The 23,319-nt window shown below is 52.2% G+C and overlaps 1 protein-coding gene across 1 annotated transcript in view; it reads left to right on the top strand.

Annotated features, from left to right (window-relative positions):
* Positions 1 to 2,105: 2,105 nt before the first annotated feature.
* The window catches only part of WNT3 (Wnt family member 3), a gene marked incomplete at its 5' end in the record, with an annotated part of 42,584 nt that continues 21,370 nt past the window's right edge, over positions 2,106 to 23,319 (top strand). Inside the window, 2 exons of the mRNA XM_079905230.1 lie at positions 2,106 to 2,110; positions 18,141 to 18,278. Coding sequence (XP_079761356.1) covers positions 2,106 to 2,110; positions 18,141 to 18,278 — 143 coding nt within the window. The remainder of the gene's footprint in view (positions 2,111 to 18,140; positions 18,279 to 23,319) is intronic.

Below are 23,319 nucleotides of genomic sequence, written 5' to 3' on the forward strand. Positions count from 1 at the left end.
CTATGTGAGCGTGTGTGTATGAGACAGAGAAAGTCTACAAGTATCTATGCCCATGTAAAGGTCAGCACCTGTGTCTGCTTATGACACCACATGACTATGTTCATGACCAGGCATGTGAGCGGGGTGTGTGTGTGTGCGTGCGTCTGCACGCGCGCACGTCTGCATGCGTGCACGTGTCTTCATGATTGTATGAGGGGAGAGCTCCACAGATGTCTCTGTGCATGGATATCAGTGCTCATGGCCATGAGCTGATTGTGAGTACGAGTGTGGCGAGGGCTATGTCTGAGTTTGCCTGTGACCCTGTCCTCAAGTGCTAGTGACCATGGCTGGGCCCATGGCTATGGATAGGTTCGCAGACATATGACCTGTAAGTGTGAACGACATCCCAAACTTGGGTGCTTGGTGGGCATCCATGGTCCTGGAGGGACAGTCCAGCAGACACAGACAAGGGTCTAATGAGGAAGCTGCAAGGGCCACAGTGACCTGGGATCCAGGGCTGGGCAGCATGGAGAAGGGGGACGGCGCAGAGCCTTCTTTGGCACAAGCTTATCCTGTCTGTCTGAGGACTGTGGTCACCAGCCCTCCCCTCTTACACCGTTTGTCTTTGGGCTTGGAGCTAGGGTGGTGGGTGTCATGTTCTCAGGGCCGGGGCAGGGGGCCAGGGCTGGGACAGTGACAGTAGAGTAGAGGGGCCTCAGATTCCTATTCCTGCTCTGCCCCCAGGGCAGCCAGATACCAGTTCTTTAGCCCATCACGGCCTGCGCTCTTTGGCCCTCCCAGCTCACACATTCCCTAGGAGAGACTTTAGGGGGAAATAGTTCAGCTGGGATTTCTGCCCCCATCACCCCTCAAGGAGGGCACCCCCATCCCAAGCGTTCTGTGCTGCTCAGGCCCCAGCCCTGAGAGAAGGTAGACCAGAAGCCTGAGCTACAAGGGGCCTCAGACAGAGGCTCATGGAAGGAAGAGACACGTTCCAGGGCCTCGCAGCCAGGTAGTGGCGGAGCTGGGACAGGAAGCAGTGGCAGCAGCACTGATTTCTATAATTCTTCTTGTCAGTCCCAGTTAGCGCCTGGTAGAGGAACTTGTCTTTCTTTTCCTTCCTGGGGGAAAAATGAACGATCTTATTAGGGCCCAGCCTAGTGCCTGCTGCATTCCGGAGGCAGAGGCCCTGATGGAAGGGGCCTGTGCTGGGGGTCGGGAGCCCCCCTCTGTGGGACACATCCCTCTGGGTCTCTGTTTCCTTACTCAGGAATCACCAGCCTGCCCCTGCTTCACAGCTTGGGTGAAAGTGCTCCGCAGAAGTCAAGGGCAGTGAGCTGGGCAATAACAGCTGAGTTCTCTCTCCACCATCCTGGGAGCCATTTCCCCACTCGAGCACTTGCCCTAAGCCCTGCCTCAGTTTCCCCATCTGTCCGATGTCCCGCTGCCTCCCCCACCCACTCCCACCTCCACCCGCCTTTCAGAGGCTTGTGAACATGTTCAGTCAAACCCCGTGGGGGTCAGTGGGCTGGGCCCAGGGAGGCACCTGGAGACTGCGGGGGAGGAAGGCCCCAGGCCAGGTGTTAACACTTGTAACAGGCAGGAATTACAGCTGGCTGGGGCTGGGGCTGGCGAGGAGCTGAGCTGGCTGGAGGCTGTTGATCCCACAGACAGACAGACAGACAGATGGGCAGATACCAGATCGGATGGCCAGGCTTTAACCGGGTGGTCTCTCCCTTCCAGGGCAGGCCTTACCCTGGGGGGATGTGGTGGGGAAATTAATCCAGGTCTCTTGGAAGTGAGTTAACAGCCCTCCTGCCCACCCCACCCCCATTGTGGGCGGGGCTTGCTGTCCAAAGGGAGCAAAATTGGTTACTGATCTGTTTATCTTCTGATGGGACCACATTTTCCCTAAAAAACAAAAACAAAAACAAACCAAACAAACAAACAACGACAAAACGCAGGTCAAATGTTACTCTAATACCAGGAGCCTGGAGCTGAGTTATGTTCTTGGAAGAACCTGCTTTAATATGTGGGGGGGGGAAGGTATGGGGGGGTGGGAAGGGGTAGCAGTCGGGGAAAATTCTCCCAGAATCTCAGAGCATTTTATCAACAGCTCTGTGACCATGAGGTGAGGGATGGGTAGTATCTGGGCTCTGAGCATCTCCCTCACCCCAGGTATCCTGAGGGCCCCTGGTCTGGGGAGGGCCTGGGACAGCTGCCTGGTGGAAAGAACTTTTGCAGGGAGGTCAAAAGAGGCAGGAGCTGGACTGCAGTGCCAAGTCCTTTAGTGGGCACGCTCCCCTCCCTTCCTGCAGCTTTCCCAGTGGCAAACCCGGCCAGGCCCTGCCAGCACCCACACCCTGTGGCATCTGGGTGCTTGCTCAATCCCTGGTGCAGGTGGAGAAACTGAGGCAGACAGAGAGGGCCCTAGGTAGAAATCCCCAAAGAATAGATGCAGCCAAGCAGGTATCTCCCACCCTTCCCACTACAGAACCTAATGCTAACAAACCTGAATGGTACTCAGGCAGATGTAGGATGGAGAAGGTGTTATGGACACCAAGCGGGCGAAGGGAGCTATGAGCTTGGGGTTTTCCCTAGACTTTGAATAGCTCTCTCCTGGGTCTGGGCAGGAGACAAGGAGCTTGGGGTTGGGGCAGGAGAGGTGACTCTTCTCAGAGGATGTAGCTATCGGACCCTTCCAGGGAGCGTGGGAAAAACCAAGACCTTTCTGGCTTCAGAATGTGGTCAGCCCAGGGGTTGAGGAGGACCTGGTCTTCTAGCCTTTTGTGCCCACCCTGCCATGAGCCACAGAATCCTTCTAAAGCCACCAAGGGGGGAAAGGACATTCTCTACTCCCTGTCCCTAGTTGGGGGAGGAGGTTAGCCTGACCCCTCCCTCACAGGTTAGTGCCATCCTGATGCTACAGCTACACGTTCATGTTACTTGGGTGCCAGGAAGTGGGTAGAGCTTGAATGGAGGGACCTGTGTCTGGGTGTGGAGTTTACCAGTGACTGGCTGTGTGACCCAGGAAGAGTCCCTTTCCTCTTCTGTGCTTTAAGCCCTGTCCTCCCTCTGGGCTTCATTTTTCTTGAGCAGCCTGAGGGATGCCTTCTGCCTCTGGGAGTCTACAGGGCTATGACAGGGAGCTGATTCACGGCCGTGAAGCAGGGAGCTCCAGGTGGCCCCAGTGCCACTACCCCCGGGAGCCTATCTCCCCCAACCCTCCCTCGCCATTCAGACAGTCAGAGCCTGCCTTAAGCAGCCCAGCCCTTTCGTTCTGCAGCCCCATCTGACCTACATCCCAAAGCTGGCTGCCCCACTACTGCCAAGCCTGCCTGCTTGCACCCCCAAACCTCATTTTCCCCAAACACTCACGTTCCTCTGGAGCCAGGCTGCCTACATTCGCGTTCACACACTGGGTAACCTAGGGCAAGTTCACCTCTCCGAGCCTCAGTTTCCCCATCTGTAAAATGAGAACAGTGACTGTTTCTACCTCACAGGGCTGTTGTGAAGATTAAATGAGTGAGTACACGTAAAGCTCCCTAAATAATGCCCGGCATACCGGAAGTACTATATACATATTATTTTCACCCCCTGTGCGCAAGCTATTTTGACTCCTTTAAGTCCTGGATCTAAACTTGCCTCTTCCAAGAAGTCCTCCCAGGTTGGCCCCACGTGGCTCTGTTTCCTCCTTATCCTCAGAGCCAGCTCGCCCTGTTATACTTGGTACTGGTAACCATGAGCCTGTGGCTTTATGCTTAACCTGAGGAAGTTAGGCTGGGCTAACCTAAGCTCAGCTGTTTGCCTGCCCAGGAAAGGGGTGGGTAGAGAGGGCACTGTCGTCTCCCCTAACCCTCCTCCCATCCTACAGTTTGCTGGACTCTTGCAGCCACTGCCATTTCCAGCTGAGCCACCTTGGGCTAGGCCAGGGAGGGGTAGGGGAGGCAGGTTCACGGCAGGGGGGTTGGGAGGGGGGGAGTGGCACTGGGGCCGCCTGGAGCAGCCCGAGCAGAAGTTACTCCTCCAGGAGCTGAGAGATGATTCAGAAGGTGATTTATAGACGGAAGGCAGAAAGCTTGGCTCCTGGCAGAGGCCTGCTGCTTAATTACATTCTTTGGGGGGTGGAGGTATGAGTGGGGCAGCAGCAGGGGAGCACCTTCTACCCCCTCCCCCTCCAGATCTTGTCCCTGTAGCTGCCCCAACTCCAAGCAGGGTCCCTTGGTCTCATGCTGCTAGAGAGGGAATTCCCTGTTCTCAATGAGAGACTAGGCCGGGGGGCAGGAAGAGCTTCTGGGGGTCAAGGGGGTGGAGAAAAAGGGAAGAGGCCGGAGTCCCAGCTCCTGGGACTCCTGCAGGGGAGTCTGGGATGCAGAGGGGGCTGGAGATCACTTGGTCTCCTCCCTGCTCCTGGGCAGGTGAATAGCTAACCCACCTGGGCAGAGGGTTTCTAGAATCTTCCTGAGGGTGCAACCCCATACTTTCCCCCCAGTGGCCTATCCTACAGCTGCTTCAGGGTTCTTCCTTCAAGTTGGCTTCATTTCTGTTGCTTGGTTCTCAGTGGGCTGGGGGCTGGGGATCTGGCTCTGTGCTCAGAGACTGAAACCCAGTTCTTCGGCGTTAGGCAACCTGTGGTACGTGGCACAGTGGCCGCCTTAGATCCAGAAGGTTCTCCAGGTAGGGTCAGCCTTGCATCGGAGGGAGAGAAACTTTCTTATCCTCACATTAAACTAATGTCTCAGGGAGTTGCCACAATTCAACTGCTAAAGCTAAAATCACTTCTGTGCCGCTAACAAGCCGTCCCCGTTCTGTCGGTTACCGGCTGTGGTGATGTCTGGGTTCCCTCTATGAACACTGACCCGTGCGGCAACCAGCCTGACATCTCTCCACTGTTCCTCAGTTCCCATGCAGCCTCCATCACAGCTTTGAAACCCCCAAACCCCGCCTCTAGTTCTTGAGGCCAGCAAGGTGTGTGTCGGGGGCAGGGGGTAGGGAAGCCCAGGCCGATGGAGTCTGTTCAGCGTGCACAGCCGGGAGGAGTTGGCAGGGGTCAGGATGGGGACACTAGACAGCTCTCTGGTTCCCCCTGAGGCGAGCCTTCTCAAAATGGCCTCATTATGTGTGTGGAGTGAATTCCAGAAATGTCAGGCACACCCATACATCTAGGGGAAGTATGTTGGGAGACAAGAGGGGGCAGTGTGGGGCGGTGGGAGGTTTCTGGGCAGGGAGTTAGGAAACCTGAGACCCGGCTCTGCCACTGGTTGCAGTGTGACATTAGGCAAGTCCCTTCACTGTTCTTGACTCAGTAAATAGGGGAGTTGAACAAGCTGCTGGCCTTGGACTTCCAGCTATTCGGATTATCTGTGTCTGGTACGTGGGTGGGGGCGGTCACTTGAGAGCTGACCTCAGGGCAGTGTGGGGAGGACTGAGCCCAAAACTTTATACTCAAACAGCTGTGAGGTCATGGATGAGTCTCTAACCTCCCCGGGCCTCAGTTTTCTCATCTGCAAAATGGGCCATGATAAGGCTGTTAAGAGCTTCAGAGGAATACTCTTTACGAAAGCCCTTGAGAAACATGAAGTTCTTTCCAGAGAAGCTCTCTATCATTGCTGGTCCTACCAGAAAAGAGGAGTAAGAGCCAGCCCCTAGTCAAAGGGTGCTAAGGATGGACCTGGCAGGACCCTCTGAGTCTTTGAGCTTGAGATTTGGTATTTCCAGCAGAGGAGGAAGGAATGGGAGCCGGACAGGGGAGTTCTCAGCTCCTTCCTGAGGGGGTCTTGAGGTTCAGTGGGGAACACCAAGGGGAGAGAGCAGAGGTCGGAGGTCAAGTGGCCACAGGGCATGCCCAGGTTCACCCGAACTAGTGCAGAGATCACAGGCCTGACCTGGGCTTAGCCAGGTGTAGGATTTCTAAGCAGGGACACAGTGGTGGGAGATGGGAGTAGAGGTTAGGAGGAGGAAGGGGAAAGGGCCAGGAGCTGGAAGGGGCTCTTCTGAGGTCTGTGGCCGTCAGGAAATCCAATCACCTGGATGGGCACCAGCAAACTGGGAAACCATTCACTCAAGCTAGGCTGGAAAAACAGGAAGGACCGTGTGTGTGTGTGTGTGTGTGTGTGTGTGTGTGTCTCCCTCCCTCCCTCCCTCCCTCCCTCCCTCCCTCCCTCCCTCCCTCCCTCCCTCCCTCCCTCCCTCCCTCCCTCTCTCTCTCTCTCTCTCTCTCTCTCTCTCTCTCTCTCTCTCTCTCTCTCTCTCTCTCTCTCTCTCTCTCTCTCTCTCTCTCTCTCTCTCTCGGTGGTGAGGGGGATGGGAGCAACAGGACCAAACACCCTGCCCCTGGGCACAGAGTCCCACTTATCTGCCAGAGCCAGCTGGGCCAGCGAGGAAAACCGAGGAAAACCAATCTCTCCTCGCAGGGCCCATTGGGAATGCAAATAGGGGCTGCGGCAGCGGGAGTGAGCCAGCCTCCTGCATCCTGTCCGGCTCACCACGTATCTCCCTAACCTGGCTTTCTGAGGCTGTCTCTCCCCTGCTCTAAAACCTCCCATGGTTCCCCACTCCTTGTCTGGCACCGAGGCTCCCTAGGCTTGGCCTCCACCCATATCAGCTGTACCTTTCTTAATCCCCCACGAGCCTCCCAACATCCCTCTGTGCCTGTTCATGGAAATACTTCGCCACCTCCTCTCTCCCCTCCCCACACGCAACTGCTGAAATTCCATTTTGCTTTCCAGACCCAGACCAAAATCCTCTTCCTTTGGGAAGCCCTCCTAGATTCCCGAACCATTGCCCTGCAAGCAGGGAATATGTCATCACTCCCTTCCCTCCCCACCTCCCCCCAGCCATGCCATGTATTCCCACCACCTTCTCCCACGGGCTGTGGGCGTCTTCTGCTCCTCTACCAGACTACAGATACCTTTTAGCCGCCTCGTGCTCTCCTCCCCCAGTGCCGAGCATATGGTGGGGGTCAGTAAACAAAAACACAGCTCTGTGCTGCATGTAAAGGCAAGCGGGCAAAAGAGGTTCTGAAGAGAGCCAGCTGCACACGGTGAATCACGACAGTGCCGTGAGCGGACTGGAGGAGCAGAATGAATTAAAACCTCGTCCCTGGGTGTGACCCGGGGTTCAGGGCTCCGAGCACAGTGCTTCTGCTGACTTTGAAAGGCAGCTGAAACTGATTCCCATTGCTCAGCTCAGGCCCCACGTGGCTAACAGCCCCTAGGTTCAGAGGGTACCCAAGAGGATGGGACCCTGATCTGAGTAGGCTGCCGTCCCAGAAGCTGAGGTGCACCTTGTCTCCGTGGGCTCAGTTCCCCTGGGGTTATTTTTTCCATCCCAGCTCCATTTGCAAATGTTTCCTATCCGTGCCGTATTTCTCCCTCACAGCTCACACAATGCTTAGGTGTCTGAGTCTTTAGCTTAAAAATCCCATTCGGTGGGACTTGTTTCCCTATCCAGGCATGGGTCAGTATGTTTGTTAATGGTGTGTATGTGCCGGTCCCTATACACCCATCATGATTTAGAACGAAACCCTGCCCATTTTACAGATGAGGACTCAGGTCACAAAGCCTGTGCTCTGAACCCAGGCTCTGTTGGGCCCAAAGCTTTTTCCTTCCACCACCATTCAGACTCAAAAGTGGATTTCTTGGGAATTGCCTGGCAGTCCAGTGGTTAGGATTCCACGCTTCCACTGCAGGGAACCCGGATTCGAGCCCTGGTTGGGGAATTAAGATCCTGCAATCCGGCATGGCCAAAAAAAAAAAAAAAGTGGACTTCTTACATGCGGCAGGAATTTACTTATTCATATTCTATGTTGGTCCTCAAAGGATGGCTTTGAGTCAAGATTACATTTGACCTTCAACTTGAAAGCTGCTGCTTTGTGTTTGTTGATACTATTTCTGAACCTCTGGGAGGTCTCTTATTTGGGGACATGTGCAAGTCACTGGCAAGCTTTCCACATCTACGAAACTGGCAGTAGCGGCCCTGTGACTGTTTTGTTGCCTGGGTGGGAGTGGAGGGAGGGTGGCCTTGGGCAAGTCACTACTTCCCGGGCCTTCGTTTTCTCACCTGTGAAATAGGAAGACGGTAGAGTCATGACCTCTCACCCCTCACATTACTTCCGGCTGTAAGATTTCTCATTCTACTTTATCCCTTATGCTCCTTTGCATCCAGCCCCCATCACACATACCAGAAAACAATAGGACAGAATCCTCTTTCTTGCCCAAAACAATTCTTGTGTTAGTATCTCTGATATAGATGATTTTTTACTTGACCTTTATACTTCAATATTCACCTTGATCTCTCTCTGAGGAGCTAGGATGATTCCTCCTTGCAGTTAAAGTATGTTTCCCTTTCTGTCCTGACTGTGAGAAAACTAAGTCAAACGTGAGCTCAGTCCTTGCACCTGTATTGACCTTGACTTGGTGTATTTGTCATCTTCTTCACCTTAATCCTGATTTTCTATTTTCATTTTGTTATTCAATCCCATGTGTGTTTTTTGGGGTTTTTTTTTGCGGTATGCGGGCCTCTCACTGCTGTGGCCTCTCCCGCTGCGGAGCACAGGCTCCGGACACGCAGGCTCAGCGGCCATGGCTCACGGGCCCAGCCGCTCCGCGGCATGTGGGATCTTCCCGGACCGGGGCACGAACCCGTGTCCCCTGCATCGGCAGGCAGACTCTCAACCACTGTGCCACCAGGGAAGCCCCCAGTCCCATGTGTTTTGTGTTATAAATTCCTTGAGGGCAGGCACTGTCTCCACACCACTGTCTTCTCTGTGACTGGCAAGTACATAGTAGTTGCTCAATAAATATTTGTTGCCTTTGGAATTTGTTGCCTCAGGCACTTCAAATCCTTCTGGAAAGAGGCAAGGCATACATAAATTTAAAATATTGCTATATCAGAGAGCTGGCCCTCACTGGATTGTTTCGGGTTGCAGGAATTCTGATCAGTTTCTTTCTGTTTCTTTATCGTCAGAGTGTCCTCCAAGTCTACAGAAGCTTTTTCTTTGGGGAAGTCACCATCTTTTCTTTTCTCCATGATCTTCTTCATCCTAAACTTGAAGCTGATACACAATTTTCCTCTTGGAAAGCTCTCTTTTTTCTGGCCAATGATTGTGCTTTCCTCTTTCCCTGTCTCCCTTCACCCCTGGTTCCTCCCACCTTCCTTTGCCCTGGAAGGCAGCCAGTGCTATTGAGGCCATTCTGCAGGTGACGGGATGCCCTGGTAGCATCCACCCTGTCTCTCCAGCTGGGCTGCTCCCACCTCCCAACCCCCAGCCATCGTGAGAACTGCTGTCACTGTGGGCACAGGTGGGAAGGAAGAGGGAGGTCCTGCCAAACATCGCACACAGCCCTCGCTGCCAGCCAGGCCCTTCCCGTCAGCAAAACCCTAGCGGGGCACTGGCTTGACCTGGGAGGTGCTAAGCCCCCATCAGTGGGGGGGAGCTTCAAGGAGGGACAGAGAATTGCTGGCAAAGGGGGGCCAGGCTGGCCTCACCCATCCGCCAGCAAGGTATCCTCTTAGCCTCTCACCTCCTCTCTGCTTCTGCACCTCTGGGACCACCCCCTTCAGCCCCTAGACTTCAGGAAGGAGAGTGCTGAACCACAGGCCGGGTGGTCCTCCATCCTAACTGAAGCTTCTGCAGGAGAGACTCTGCAGCCTTCCTCAGCTATCAGTAAGGAAGGAGTCTATGACCTTGGCACTGTCCTTGAAGCTAAAAGAGCCCCCATGAGATTGGCATCTTCATCCGCATTTAATCTGTGAGAAAATGGAGACTCTCAGAGCCCAAGCAAGGAGCTGGGAAGCAAGTGGGGAGGCAGGATTTAACGTCCAGCTGATAATTTATTGTGTATGGTGTGTGCTGAGGGAACACAGCACACACTTGAACTCATCCTCCCAACACCCTCGGGAGGCAGATACTCTTGCTATCCCCGTTCTACAGATGAGGAAACTGAGGTCCTGAGGAATCCACTCCATTGCCCAAGGCTCCACAGCTGGCAAACCCCAGAGCTCCAACCATGACACAAACTGCCTGGAGCCGAGCTCGCCAGGCTTCACAGCCTGTGACACCACATCTCAACAGTCAGGAAGTTCCTCCTTAGGTCTGACTGCAGTCTTTCCTGACTTAGTCCAAGCCCAGATTCTCTCATTTGGTCTCCTGGGGTCATGAGCTTCATAGTAGATTTTCAGCTGGACTCAAGGACCAGGATGCATTGCTCACTGAGTCTTCCTTTTTCCAGAACAATCCCTCCCAGATGACCCAGTCTCCGGCACACCTTTCACCATCTTGTTCTCCTTCTGATCTCTCTCCAGCGTCTGTACGTCCTTTTGCCAGTGCTGTGACTCATAGCACAGCTGTTAGAACAGGGCAAAGGGGTCCTGCCAGGCCCTTCCATTTAGACGGCTCCACCCTGGTGTCCTAAGGCTGCACCCCTCCCCGCAGGGCAAGGAATCTGGGGCCCAAGGGGTCATACCCCCAACACCTCACCCGCAGCCATGCTCTGGGTCCTCAGAAGGATCTGCAAGGCACCCTGAAGAGCCTGGCTTCAGTGGCTGTGCGCCTACTTCTGGGCTGGGCGGACCTCTGCCTGGGGTTCATCCTATCAGGTCAGGCCATGCTGCTGGTGTGTGTGCCCCTAGGGGTGAGAGTGGTAAAGGAGAGGCCGTTTGCAGGGCCTGTGAACGGAGCCTGGCGGTTCAGTCGGGGTGACCAGTGTGGATGAAGCAGGGATGAGGGGGCTGCTGGCTGTGAGCTGGGGGCTGGTTCTCTCCATGTCACTTTCTAGCTCAGAACGCCGTGGAGAACCTAGCCTTCCAGGTGGTGAATAAGACGACAGAATTTTTTTAGCTTATTATTGAAGAATACCTAAAGAAAAGTACATGAATTATAAGTGTACAGCTCATCGAGTTGGATAGAATATATATATATATATATTTTTTAATTGAAGTATAATTAATTTACAATGTTGTGTTCGTTTCAAGTATACCACAAAGTGATTCAGTTATACATATATATATTCTTTTCAGATTCTTTTCCATTATAGGTTATGAAAAGATATTGAGTATAATTCCCTGTGTTATACAGTAGGTCCCTGTTGTTTACCTATTTTATATATAGAAAAGATATTTTATTTAACAGTTTGTTAACCTGACATGAAATTTTTAAATATTGGGCGCCTGGTGGATGAGGCTTCCTTTAGTTCTCTCACCCCAGGTGCTGTAAGTGTTCCAGCCAGACCTGGGGACTTGGACAGGAAACGGGGTTCCCCGGGGTCTGACTAGCACAGAAGCTGGAAGAAGCCCTGCTTTCTCCATCTCTGCATCATCTTATCATCTTTCTCCATTTCTGCATCATCTTCCTACCTTAGTAGGCTGACTTCCTTCTACATCAACACTTCTACTTACCTTGCAGTCTGTGGTCACCTCTTAGCTTCAAATCCCTTTTGATAAACTGGGACCTTGTCTTACACAGTCTTGGCCTCAAAGGATTTTCCTTCATAGTTGGTCAGTTTTGTCTTCTTTCTTTCTTTATCTGTTTAATAAAGACATATAATCCAGGTTGGATTATATTCATTTTTTCTCTTTCTGATTTTTTAAAAAATATTTACTTATTTATTTATTTTCTTTCTTTCTTTTTTTTTTTTTGTCTGTGTCGGGTCTTAGTTGCGGCATGTGGGATCTTCGCTGAGGCATGCGGGATCTCTCACTGCGGAGTGGGCTTCTCTCTAGTTGTGGCACGCGGGCTCCAGAGTGTGTGGGCTCTGTAGTTTGCGACACGTGGTCTCTCTAGTTGAGGCATGCGGGCTCAGTAGTTGTGGTGTGTGTGGGCTTAACTTCCCTGTGGCATGTAGGATCTTAGTTCCCCGGCCAGGGATTGAACCTGCGTCACCTGCATTGGAAGGTGGATTCTTTACCACTGGACCACCAGGGAAGTCCCAGTTTTGTCTTTTTTTTTTTTTTTTTTAAATTTATTTTGGCTGCATTGGGTCTTCATTGCTGTGCAAAGGCTTTTCTCTAGTTGTGGCGAGCAGGGGCTACTCTTCATTGAGATACATGGGCTTCTCACTGTGGTGGCTTCCCTGTTGCAGAGCATGGGCTCTAGGCATGTGGGCTTCAGTAGTTGTGGCACTTGGGCTCAGTAGTTGTGGCACATGGGCTTTGTTGCTCCGCAGCATGTGGGATCTTCCCAGACCAGGGCTCGAACCCGTGTCCCCTGCATTGTCAGGCAGATTCTTAACCACTGCACCACCAGGGAAGCTCCCAGTTTTGTCATTTTTAAATGGCCCAACAGAAGAGCATTCAACCAGCAGGTCTGACTGTGATGTTCCACCCTCTTTTTTTTTCTTTTTTAATTAAAATTTTTTCTTTACTTCTTTTTAAAAAAATTTTTATTGAAATATAGTTGAGGGCTTCCCTGGTGGCGCAGTGGTTGAGAGTCCGCCTGCCGATGCAGGGGACACAGGTTCGTGCCCCGGTCCGGGAAGATCCCACATGCTGCGGAGCGGCTGGGCCTGTGAGCCATGGCTGCTGAGCCTGCGCGTCCGGAGCCTGTGCTCCACAATGGGAGAGGCCACAACAGTGAGAGGCCCACGTACCGCAAAAAAAAAAGCCAAAAAAACAAAAAGACATATAGTTGATTTACAATGTTGTGTTAGTTTCAGGTGGTGTTCCACCCTCGTTAGCATGGCCTGTGAAACCCGGAATGATCTCGCCCCTTCCTGACTCTCCACCCTAACTCACCTCCCACCACCACATCCTCACCCTATGACCTACTTTCACTGCACAGGCGAGAGCCTGGACGTTGGATGACAGCAGTCCTGGGCTCTAGATTGTTCTGCCTTTAATATCTTGGTGACCTGAACCTGTCTGAGCCTCAGCTTTCTCTCTGTAAAACGAGGAGTAAAGGATGAGGTAACACATGAGAGACTTAGTATAGTGTCTGGTGTCCACCCTTTGCCATCAATGTTGCTTTATCATTTGGGTTGTTCTTACACTACCTCCCATCTCCAGGCCTTTGCGTTTGCCCCACCTTCTTTGGAATGACTTCTGTGAACTCCCCTTCGTTCTTCAAAGCACAGTCCAGGCACCACCTTCTCTGTGCTTCCTTCTTTCACACCTGGCCCCAGCTCCGCCCCTTCCGGGTGTATCCGTTTCATTGATTAGACTGTGAGCGCCCCGCAGGCAGGACCGGGTCTCCATCACCCTTGCGCCCACATCACAAGGATAGCGCAGGGCACACATTGCATCTTCTATGACGGGTGGTAGGATGAAGGGACACCATTGAGAGTCACCTGCCAGTTGCAGGCTCAGTCTGCAGCCCCAGCTAGATTCCCATTGCCTCTGTGAGGCCCTCCTAGGAAGACCTGGGGCCCCTGTCACTAGTTACCTCTTCACGTGCATCTGGCTTGTCTTCCCAACTAGAGGGTCAGCCCCTTGAGGGCATGATTCTGCTCTGTATTTCTTCATATCCCAAGTGAGCCCCACACGTCATCCTGCATATTGCAGGAGCACAGCTGGTAATAGTATTGGTTGGTTGGCTAATGCTCCGGGCTCCTTCCCAGGCAAGCTTGAGTCCAGGCTCAGCTGGTTCCCACTCTCTGGGACAGTTTTCCCCTCACTCGGTGATTTCCCAGAGAGTCCAGCTCTGAGCTTCTAGCGTCTGTGCTGGAAGGCAGCATGGTGTTCCAGGAAGAGGAGTCAAACCGGCCTTGATGTGAATCTCAGAAGTGCTACTTAATAGCTCTGGAAATTTGGGTGGTTAAAAAAAAAAAGTGAACCTCAATTTGTTCATCTGTAAAATGGGAGCAAAGATTCCGATCTCAGGGCAGTTGTGAGGAAGAAATGAAATAGTACTCAGGAACTGAGTTAAAGATGAAGAAGTATTAAATGAATTAAGGATGTTCTGAAGTCATTCCAATGTATCAAGGGTCATAAGATATTCTATCCCAGACCAGGCTTCTTTGGAATAGGAAGATCTGAATTCCTTCCAACACAGGAAAGGCCATACTCAGGGAAAGCTGTACACTTCGTGACTGTTGGAGTTTTTTTGGGGGGGTTCCTAGGACTGGTCTGTGTAGGTTTAATATGGCCCTAGTTAATAGCTAGACACTGGCCATTTCAGCCCTGCTAAGCACAGTGAGAAAGTTTGACTGGGGTACCAGGCGGCCTGGGTGGGATGCAGGCTGACCCAGGGATGGCAGTCACTGTACACTTCCACCCTTTGGGGGAGAAGAGCCTGCTGGACCATAGGAAGGAAGGGGAGGAAACCGAAGCACAGAGTGGCCACATAATGCTTTTTGTTCTTAAAAACATTTTTGATTGCAGACTGATACCAAATGTTTTTTTATGATGTGACGCTTGATGCACATGAGAGAGTGAGCATACCATAAATACAGGCTATAATAACAAGATAAAAACAACCTGGGCCTTACCACACCCCTGAAGAACCAGAATATGATCAAGGTCGTTGCATCTATCTGTGGGGTTCTCCCCATCCCATCCCTGTATCTCCCTCCAGGCATGATCACATTCTGAATTTTGTATATTTATTCCATCACTTTATTATTTTTTTAATTTTTATTTATTTATTTAATTTTGGTTGCTTTGGGTCTTTGTTGCTGCATGTGGGCTTTCTTTAGTTGTGGCGAGCAGGGGCTACTCTTTGTTGTGGTGCACGGGCTTCTCACTGTGGTGGCTTCTCTTGTTGCGGAGCATGGGATTCAGTAGTTGTGGAGCGCAGGCATCAGTAGTTTTGGCACGTGGGCTCAGTAGTTGTGGTTTGCGGGCTCCAGAGCACAGGCTCTGTAATTGTGGCTCACGGGCTTAGTGGCTCCGCAGCACGTGGGATCTTCCCAGACCAGAGCTGGAACCCGTGTCGCCTGCATTGGCAGGCAGATTCTTAACCACTGCGCCACCAGGGAAGTCAGTATTCCATCACTTTAAAATAATAGTTATCCCAGCTAGGAATGCCTAGACAATATATATTTTTTGTTTATTTTATTTTATTAAATTTTTTTTTATTGAAGTATAGTTGATTTACAATGTTGTGTTAGTTTCAGGTGTACAGCAAAGCGATTCAGTTTTTTATATGTGTGTGTGTGTGTGTGTGTGTGTGTGTGTGTGTATTGGGTTGGCCAAAAAGTTCGCTAGGGTTTTTATCATAAGATGTTTTTCTGTTCCATCTCCTGTCAGTGGGCGAGTGTCTTGAGGTGCACATGAGGGAGAGTAGCTCTCTGGGAGGGGTACCTACCCAGGAGTAGAAATTTGGGGCTGCAGGACGTGTGAAATTTCTACTTTGCAAGCTGATGCTAAACTGTTTTCCAAAGAAGTTGTGCCCATCTGCACTCTCATGTTTGCTCTACATTTTCACTGACACTTGAACTCGAGTGAGTTCACTCTTGTCAGTCTGGCAGCTGTAGAATGTGGTCTGTGGTCTTCGTTGGCAGAGGTGGGACTGCTTTAAGGTCCCAGAGTTGGGAGAAGCAGAGGCAGGGCTGGGACCCTGGGGATCATGTCAACACATAAAAATGTGCATTTGGGGGAATTCCCCGGTGGTCCAGTGGTTAGGACTCTACTGCTTTCACTGCCAGGGCCCGGGTTCAATCTCTGATCAGGGAACTAAGATCCCACAAGCCGCACGGTGCAGCCAGAAAAGAAATGTGCATTTGGAAGAACATATGGCCACGGCTGGTGTGTCTGGTGGACATCCTCCCCGACTGCCGGCTCCTCACGTTTTCGGCCCAAGGGCCAGAGGGCGCCACTGGCCATTTGGTGGCAGGGGCAAAAGTAGCTAACAGAGCTCCAGCCTTCACTTCCCTGGCTCACCTCTTCCCGCCACCATCTTCCCCTTCGTACGCTCACTGGGCGTGAACGCCCTGCCCAGTATTCAGAGATAAGGCCACTCTTCCCAGGAGTCCCCATCCCATCAGCCCCACCAGAGCCAGGGCACATTTTCCTCCTGGCCCCCTCTCTGCCCTTCTGTCCCAATGGGCCACCCTGCCTGAGTTACAGCAATAGCATCTCTCAGGTGCCAGTTTATGCTTTTTTTTTTTTTTGCGGTACGCGGGCCTCTCACTGCTGTGGCCTCTGTGGCCTCTCCCATTGCGGAGCACAGGCTCCGGACGCGCAGGCTCAACGGCCATGGCTCACGGGCCCAGCCGCTCCGCGGCATGTGGGATCCTCCCGGACCGGGGCACGAACCTGTGTCCCCTGCATCGGCAGACGGACTCTCAACCACTGCGCCACCAGGGAAGCCCTATGCCATTGTTTTCTTTCGGCTGTGCTGTGCAACTTGCGGGATCTTAGTTCCAAGCGTGGAGTCCTAACTACTGGACTGCCAGGGCATTCCCTCAGGTGCCTTTTCAGGGAATACCAGCAGGTGACCTTCTTCCCCCAAGCCTTCATCCAAGCGCTGGGACTCCCTCCTGAAAGAAAAGCCATGAGCTCTTCAGTGCACATCAGAAACCAGATGCGGCTGCCATCACCTACTGGCATCTCTGTCCTCACTGTTTGGTCCTTATTCATCCTCCCTTCCTACCCTGGAGCAAAATGCTACTCCCTCCTCGGGCCTCCATTATAAAGATAAAGGGGTCTTAGGACCCCTTTCCCGACCAAAAAATTCTTTTCCATCACTCCTCCATCTGGCCATGACCTTCCTGGAATTTTTCAAAATTCCGTTCAGAGCTGTCACCTTCCTGGGAATCTTCCCAGTCTAACTTCCACCCTCTCTCCCAGGTCTTCTGCACACCTTTCGGGTCAGAGCAGGAAGTTGCAAACTGTGTTTCTTACACCAGTCCCACGTAATCCTGCTGAGGAGGGCTTTTGGTGTCAAATAAGTTTGGGAGGTGCCACCTGCTACTTCCAGCCTCTAGGTGTTTGTGGTGCTCATTAGCATATTAGCATCTTGTATTAGCAACACAGAGAGGCCTGCAGGCATGATCCTTGTTTTCATTTGTTTAGTCTGTTTTCCAAAAATATTTACTCTCTCAAGTAACAACTTACTACCTGTTTGGAAAATGTGATCTAGGAGATTCTCCTGTCCCTTTTAGTGTCAGTTTGTCCTTGTGGTCTTATTCATCTCAGCAATTGGGCTATGATTCCTCTGACTTTTAAAAATCATTCTGTGTGAACTAGTTCAGTCCAGAGCACCCATCCCAGAGGGTCTTGAGTTGAATGAATGCATGAATGGATGAATGAAGCAATCAGCTAATCAACTGATCAATTTAGCTGAATCCCCTGTGAGGCTGGCAGAAACCAGGCCCAGCTGATCTTTGTACCCTGGGAACATGGGTCTCTCTGGCCAGTGTCAGACCCTTCCCACAGTATTTCTACAAAGCCTAACCCCATCACACCGGTAGAATGCATCTCTTGCATTAGGTCTCCTATCGTTTTCGTTTTAGGCATCTGTCTCCCTATGAATCTGGGAGCCTCTGCAGGGCAAGGACCATGTCACACTCACCTCTCTGTATTCCCATGAACGGGTACTCGGTCCTCACCTGCTGAGTAATGAAGCTCTCCACCGACCTCTTCCAGAGAGCCATAGAACACTGTGGTTAAGGCTGAAGGCTCTGGAGTCAGGCTGGATGCGCTCCAGACTACCTGGGTAACCTCCAGCAAACTACGTAATCTCTGCAGTTCAATTTCCCTCCCCCGGTGAGGGTGATGATAACAGTACCCTCCTCACAGGGTCGCTGGGAGGATTAAATGAGTTAATACGTGTAAAGCACATGAAATAGTACCTGGCATGGAGATGGCATTGGTCTGTGTTAGCACTTATAACAATAGCAACTACCATCTATTGTGCCAGGGATCGTGATAAGGGCTTTACCTACATCCTTTCCATGACTCCTCCCTCCAGTCTCTTTGAAGTAGGTGATGTTTACAATTTTCCACCTCATGCACTGGTGGTAGCAAAGGGACCAGGACTCAGGTCAGCCAGATCGGCCCGTAGTAGGCGGCGCTGCTCTCCACTCAGGGATTGGGCGTCTCCTCTACCTCTTTTCACCTATAATTAACCCTAATGAGAACCTGACTTGTCCTCTAGGCTTCCCAATAAGACGGAAATCCATCGCAGGGTTGGGGTTTACGTGTACGCATGCGCATAACAGAGCACGTTCGCGCGAGAACGAGAGAGGCCGCGGTTGTTGCCAGCACCTTCGCGGCTGACCCAGAAAGACCAAGATACTGAGGCAGGACTTTGAGACTACACAGCGCAGAGTCACCCGTGAGTCAGCAGTGCTGCCGAAAAGGCAGAGAGGTCCTGGAATTGCTTGGTATCACCGCCCCCAGCACCTCGCCGCGGGCCCCGGGTGAGCCTGGGAAATTTTCGCAGGCAGGACGCCTGTGGTGGCGTTGACCCGGTTTGGTTATCCTGGTGAAAGATGGAAAGATTCCTGAGGGTTATAAAGGGGCACCCGGATTTGCGGGGGAGGGGGCGCATCTCCCCGACTTCTGAAATGAGCAACCTGGAGTCCCCTTCCGCACGTGGCCGCTGGGCTTCTCAGACCCCGGAGGCGGACTCCATTCTTCCCCAGCGGTCGCGGGGTTGACCGTCTTCCTCTTTCCGTGCTGGCCAGGGCTTTATTCTAGCACCTTCCCCGGTCTGGCCGCACAACAGAAGTGAGAAGTGGGGGCCTCGGGAGAGGGGCTGAAGCTGGTTATGCGAACCGGGAGATTTAAGATGCACATGCCAGAGGCTGTTTCTCTTGGAGCAGAGAAGGTTGGGGGACTTCATTCCAGGCAGGTGAGCGGCTGCTGCCTCAACACCTGAGCACAGGTCACGGGGCCCCAAATGGCGGCCGGAGGGCTGGCGGTGCGGTGAGCGGGGGAGATCTCCCACCAGCTGTCATGAGGCAAAGGCACCCCCGGATGGAAGCAGCCGGTGGATGTGGCAGAGGGAGTGAGAGAAGGGGGTGCTGAGCTCTTCCTGGCCTGGAAAGGAGGGAATTCCCAGGAATCCCTCTACTGACTGGGCTAGCAAAAGCTTGAGTCTGGTAAGGTGTCAGCTTTTAGATTTTTATCCTCTCCACATGGTGCAGTGTGTTTGTTCTGTGAACAAAGGAGAATCTGAATTCCCTGAAGGCTTGGAAGCACCCCCTTCCCCCAGTTGGCTGAGTTGCCCAGCACCTCAGCTCCTGGGGCCCCAAGTGAACTCCCCCATCGGGGCCATGGAGCCTCCTGGGGGCCTTTGTTTTGTTCCAGCTTCCCCCAGCGTTCCTTCCAGCTCTGAGGGACCCCTTTCCAGGGGGGCAGCCCTGTGTAGGGCCCGGGCCTCTTTCAGGTCCATAGGTGGTCCCCACTTCCCTGACTATGGGATCTAAACTCATCAGCTGGGACCTCAAGCCCTGGCCTCCTCCCTCTGTGCTCCTCGGGTTTCAGTGTTTTGAGTCACATCACTGTCTCAGAAGTGCCCTTCCTCTTCCTTTTCTCTCATAAAGATCTACCCCAGAGCACAGCCCTCTGAGGTCTTGTGGATTACCCGCACCCATCCCGCTCTGCGTGTTCCTTCCCTCTCCACCAGGACGGTCCGTGTGCTGGCTGGTCCTCTGTTCCTGTGCACGTGGCCTGCCCGTTCCGTTTTACCCTCCTCCAGGTCCAGGACGTGACACTGTCCCGTACCCAGTTCCGTACAGAGCACACAGTGGGTGCTGAACCAATGCGTTCTGCTTGAATGAACTGGTCATCACCAGTGGGTGGAACCTCCACAGTGGAGCAAAGTAGCAACAGTACAGGATTTGGGGTCAGACAGACAAGGGTCAAACCCCACCGCCACTTACTGGCTTATGGTGCCCTGTCTGAACCTCAGTTTCCTCATTTGTAAAGAGACAGTATTTACCTCCCAGGGCTGTTGTGAGGATTCACTGAGATGCCATTGATGCTTTGCAAACTGGAAGGTGCTAGAACATGTGTCATCTACCCTGACCTCTCTTGGAAGAGGTCCTGAATTCATGTGTCCTGTCTCACACACAAACCTCTTCAGCCCTCAGATGGAGGTCTCCTCTCCCCGGGGAAGCCTTGAGTGTGGGTCTGGCCTTGTCTGAGATACAGAGAAGTAAACCTGGAGTGTGGAAGATGCATGACAACATTCAAAGGAAGAAAGATCAATAGGCAGGGCCCCCACATTTGAATTTATAGGGCTGTAAATCCAGGGAGCAGCCTGAGTAGCCCCCTCCCCCTCAGCCTTCCACCAGCACACTCCATACAGACCTTGTCCTAATGTTTCACCTCATTGCTCTAGTGGCCAACTCAGCACCACCATATCCTAGCTGTGTGACCACAGACAAGTTACTTAGCCTCTCTGAACCCATGTCAGATGGGGATAATAATAACCTCATAGGGTTCTTTGGCAAATTAAAATATATGTTCTATGTTAAGAGCTTTACATGGCTCCTGGCACTAGTCAGGGCTCAATAAATGTTAGCTATTATTAGTAATAATAATAACCATTCTGAGTGCCCCAGTAAATTGGTCCCCTCACTACCTTACACAGTTCAGTAAATTATTTCCTCATGACCTTATTAACCACTCACATTATCTTATGCACCACTGGGTATGCACCTGTAAAAGCCTTCCGCTTTATTTTATTTACAGCTCTGCATGTCCCCATTACATCTCTCTGTTTTGTGGCTACCTTCTCCTGTCTGTGGTACTCAGGCCTTCTCTTAGCCCAGGTGATTTATGAAGGACCCTTAACTGGAGCTAATTGCTATGATATTTTTCCCCTCATGTTGAACACACATCCTATTAGTAGAGAAATTGGTAATTAATTTTTAATTTTTTTTTACTTTAAATGTCTGCTGTGTGGGTGTGTGTTTGTGAGAGAGAGAGAGAGAGAGAGAGACTGATTTTATCCTTTCTGTCCAAAGTGTATTTCCCCTGGAAGAAATACTTTTGTAACAAATGTGACTAGGAACACAGGACTGAAAATATGGAAATTGCCTGTGGCACCAGCACTCGTGCAGGGATGCAGCTGGTCTGGTGGGACAACGGCGTATGCAGTGAGCAGAGGTGAGGGAGGGGAAAGTGAGGACAGACCGAGAGGACGCATGTGGACGGGAGGGCTCCACCATGGACGTGTGGAGAGAAAGCACTGCCGGTGAGATATGAGTGGGGAACTTGAAATCCTAGACAAAAACAAAGTAGCTGTGGTCAAGAACAAAGAAAGATGGGGAAGAAAGGAGGAGAAAGGCCTTGGTACCTTGAACCCCAAGAGTGTTTGGTGGCGTCCTGCATTTCTGCAGAGAGAATTTCCACTTAACAGACATATATCCCACCACTGCAAGGCTAAGAAAAGGACACAGGATTGAAGGCTTGGGTGGGAGGTCACTAGATGAGGCTGTAGGAGGAAACGATTCTTTTGAAATATACTTTCTATCTTGTCTTTTTCCAGTGCATGTTAGCGTGTGTTTTGTAATGCACCTGACAGGTGAGCATGGTGGCAGGCTGGCGTGCGATTTAGACCTAATGTATGTAAATGGGGGGGCATGCCCAAACACTTTTTACTGATGTGTTGCCGGATCCAAAAAGTTTTGCTTCCGTTCCCATAAAGATGGAGATCTGTTGGGAGGCCAGGAGAGAGACGGTGAGGGAGAGCTGCTTCATGAGAGGATGTGGACAAAACCGTGGTTGTAAAGGATGGGTTAGTGCTGGCGCAGGAGGAGGTAGGACCCCTGGGGATGGATGGCAGAGGGCTGAGGAGGCCCAGCTATGCCCCCGCCCGACCCCCGGTGACCACTGGCAGGTTCTGAGCCTTGTCTGTGACCGAGGACAGTGTTTCTCCTCCATCTTGCCTCCTCTTTTATTTTTTTGGTCCCCGACCAGGGATCCAACCGGTGCCCCGTGCAGCAGAAGCGTGGAGTCTTAAACACTGGACCACCAGGGAGGCCCCTTGTGTCCTCCTCTTATAATGGAGGAAGGGAGGCTACCACAGAGAGGAGGGGGCACCCAGACCAATTAAATCCCTTTCTCTGGGGATGGGGCCCCAGCATCAGTAGTTTTAAACTCCCCCGGGGCCATGTGACATGCAGCCAGGGTTGAGAGCTGGTGACCCACCCCTCTGAGTGCTGGAACATTTAAAGGTCCTGCATGGGTCTGCGGTAGACCCGAATATGACTCCTAATAGGTGCTGAGTAGATGCTTGCAAAACTCAGGCGCCTGTGGCGAGGGGGCCCTTGAGAAGAAAGGACAGGGGGAGTGAGTGCAACGACACTGCAGAGGAATTGGCGGCGGGACTCCGGGACTGATGAATTTGGAGGGGCGCAGAGGAAGATGTTGAGGCTCGCTCGGGCTGCCTCGCCTGAGGATGGGGATGGGGCCGGGAGGGAGGGGCAGGCACCGCTTTGAACTTGCGTGGAGCCTCCCTAAACAGAGCTGGGGGTGGGGTAGGAGTCCAGGTGCCGGGCAGGGCTGTTTCCCACCTGCGCGTGCTCAGCGCCGTGGGGGGACCAGGCTCAAGGAAGCGCTCCTGGGAACGCGGTGGAAGTACCCGCCCTGAAAGGCGGGGAGTGGACGGCGCCTTGACCGCCCAGCGATGGCGCAGCGCCCCCCCACCCGCCCCGTCGGGTGCACCTGCTGCCGCAGGGGCCACGGCGGGTCCGGAGACTCGGCCACCCTCCGTGCTCGGGGCGGGCGAGGCCAGGTGCGAGCCCCGCGCGGGTCGTGTCCAGAAGTCCCCACGAATTAGTTGGAGTTTATGTTCCTTCTAACTTTTATTATGAAAATTGTTAATCAGGAAAACAGAAAAAATAATTCCAGGAGCACCCACGTGCACACCTCCTAGTTCAAGTGTTTTTCATTTTGCCGTAATTGCTCCCCCCTCCCCTTTCTCTCCTCCCTCCCCGCCCCCCATCCCCTACACAGTGTTTGGTTTGCTGAACCATTTCAAAGTTATAGTCATCATGACTCTTCACCTCTGTATTTTACAATGTAAGGATGACGCCTATGACCACATACCATTATCACACTTAACCCAATTATTAATGATTCCTAATGATTCACATTTCCCCAATTATCCTCAAAATGCCTTCATGGCTAGGATTTTCAAACCAGTTTCCAGTTCTTTGATTGTTCTGTCTCATAAGTTTATTTTAATCTAAAACATCCCTCCCCTCCTTCCCCCAACACACACGTGCACACACACACACACACATACACTTTTTAAAAGTAACTTGGACTTTGGAGAGTTCAGGCCCGTAGCCTTGTGAATTTGTCTGGTCGCTTCCCCATAGTGTCATTTGGTTTGTTCCTCTATCCCTCGTGTTTCCTGATAGCTGAAAGTTACTTCTAAAGGCTTGTGGAGATTCAGGTTAAACATCTTTGGCCAGAGAACTTTCTAGGGTATGCTGGATACTT

This window comes from Stenella coeruleoalba, assembly GCF_951394435.1.
Source record: "Stenella coeruleoalba genome assembly, chromosome: 19".
NCBI lineage: Eukaryota > Metazoa > Chordata > Mammalia > Artiodactyla > Delphinidae > Stenella > Stenella coeruleoalba.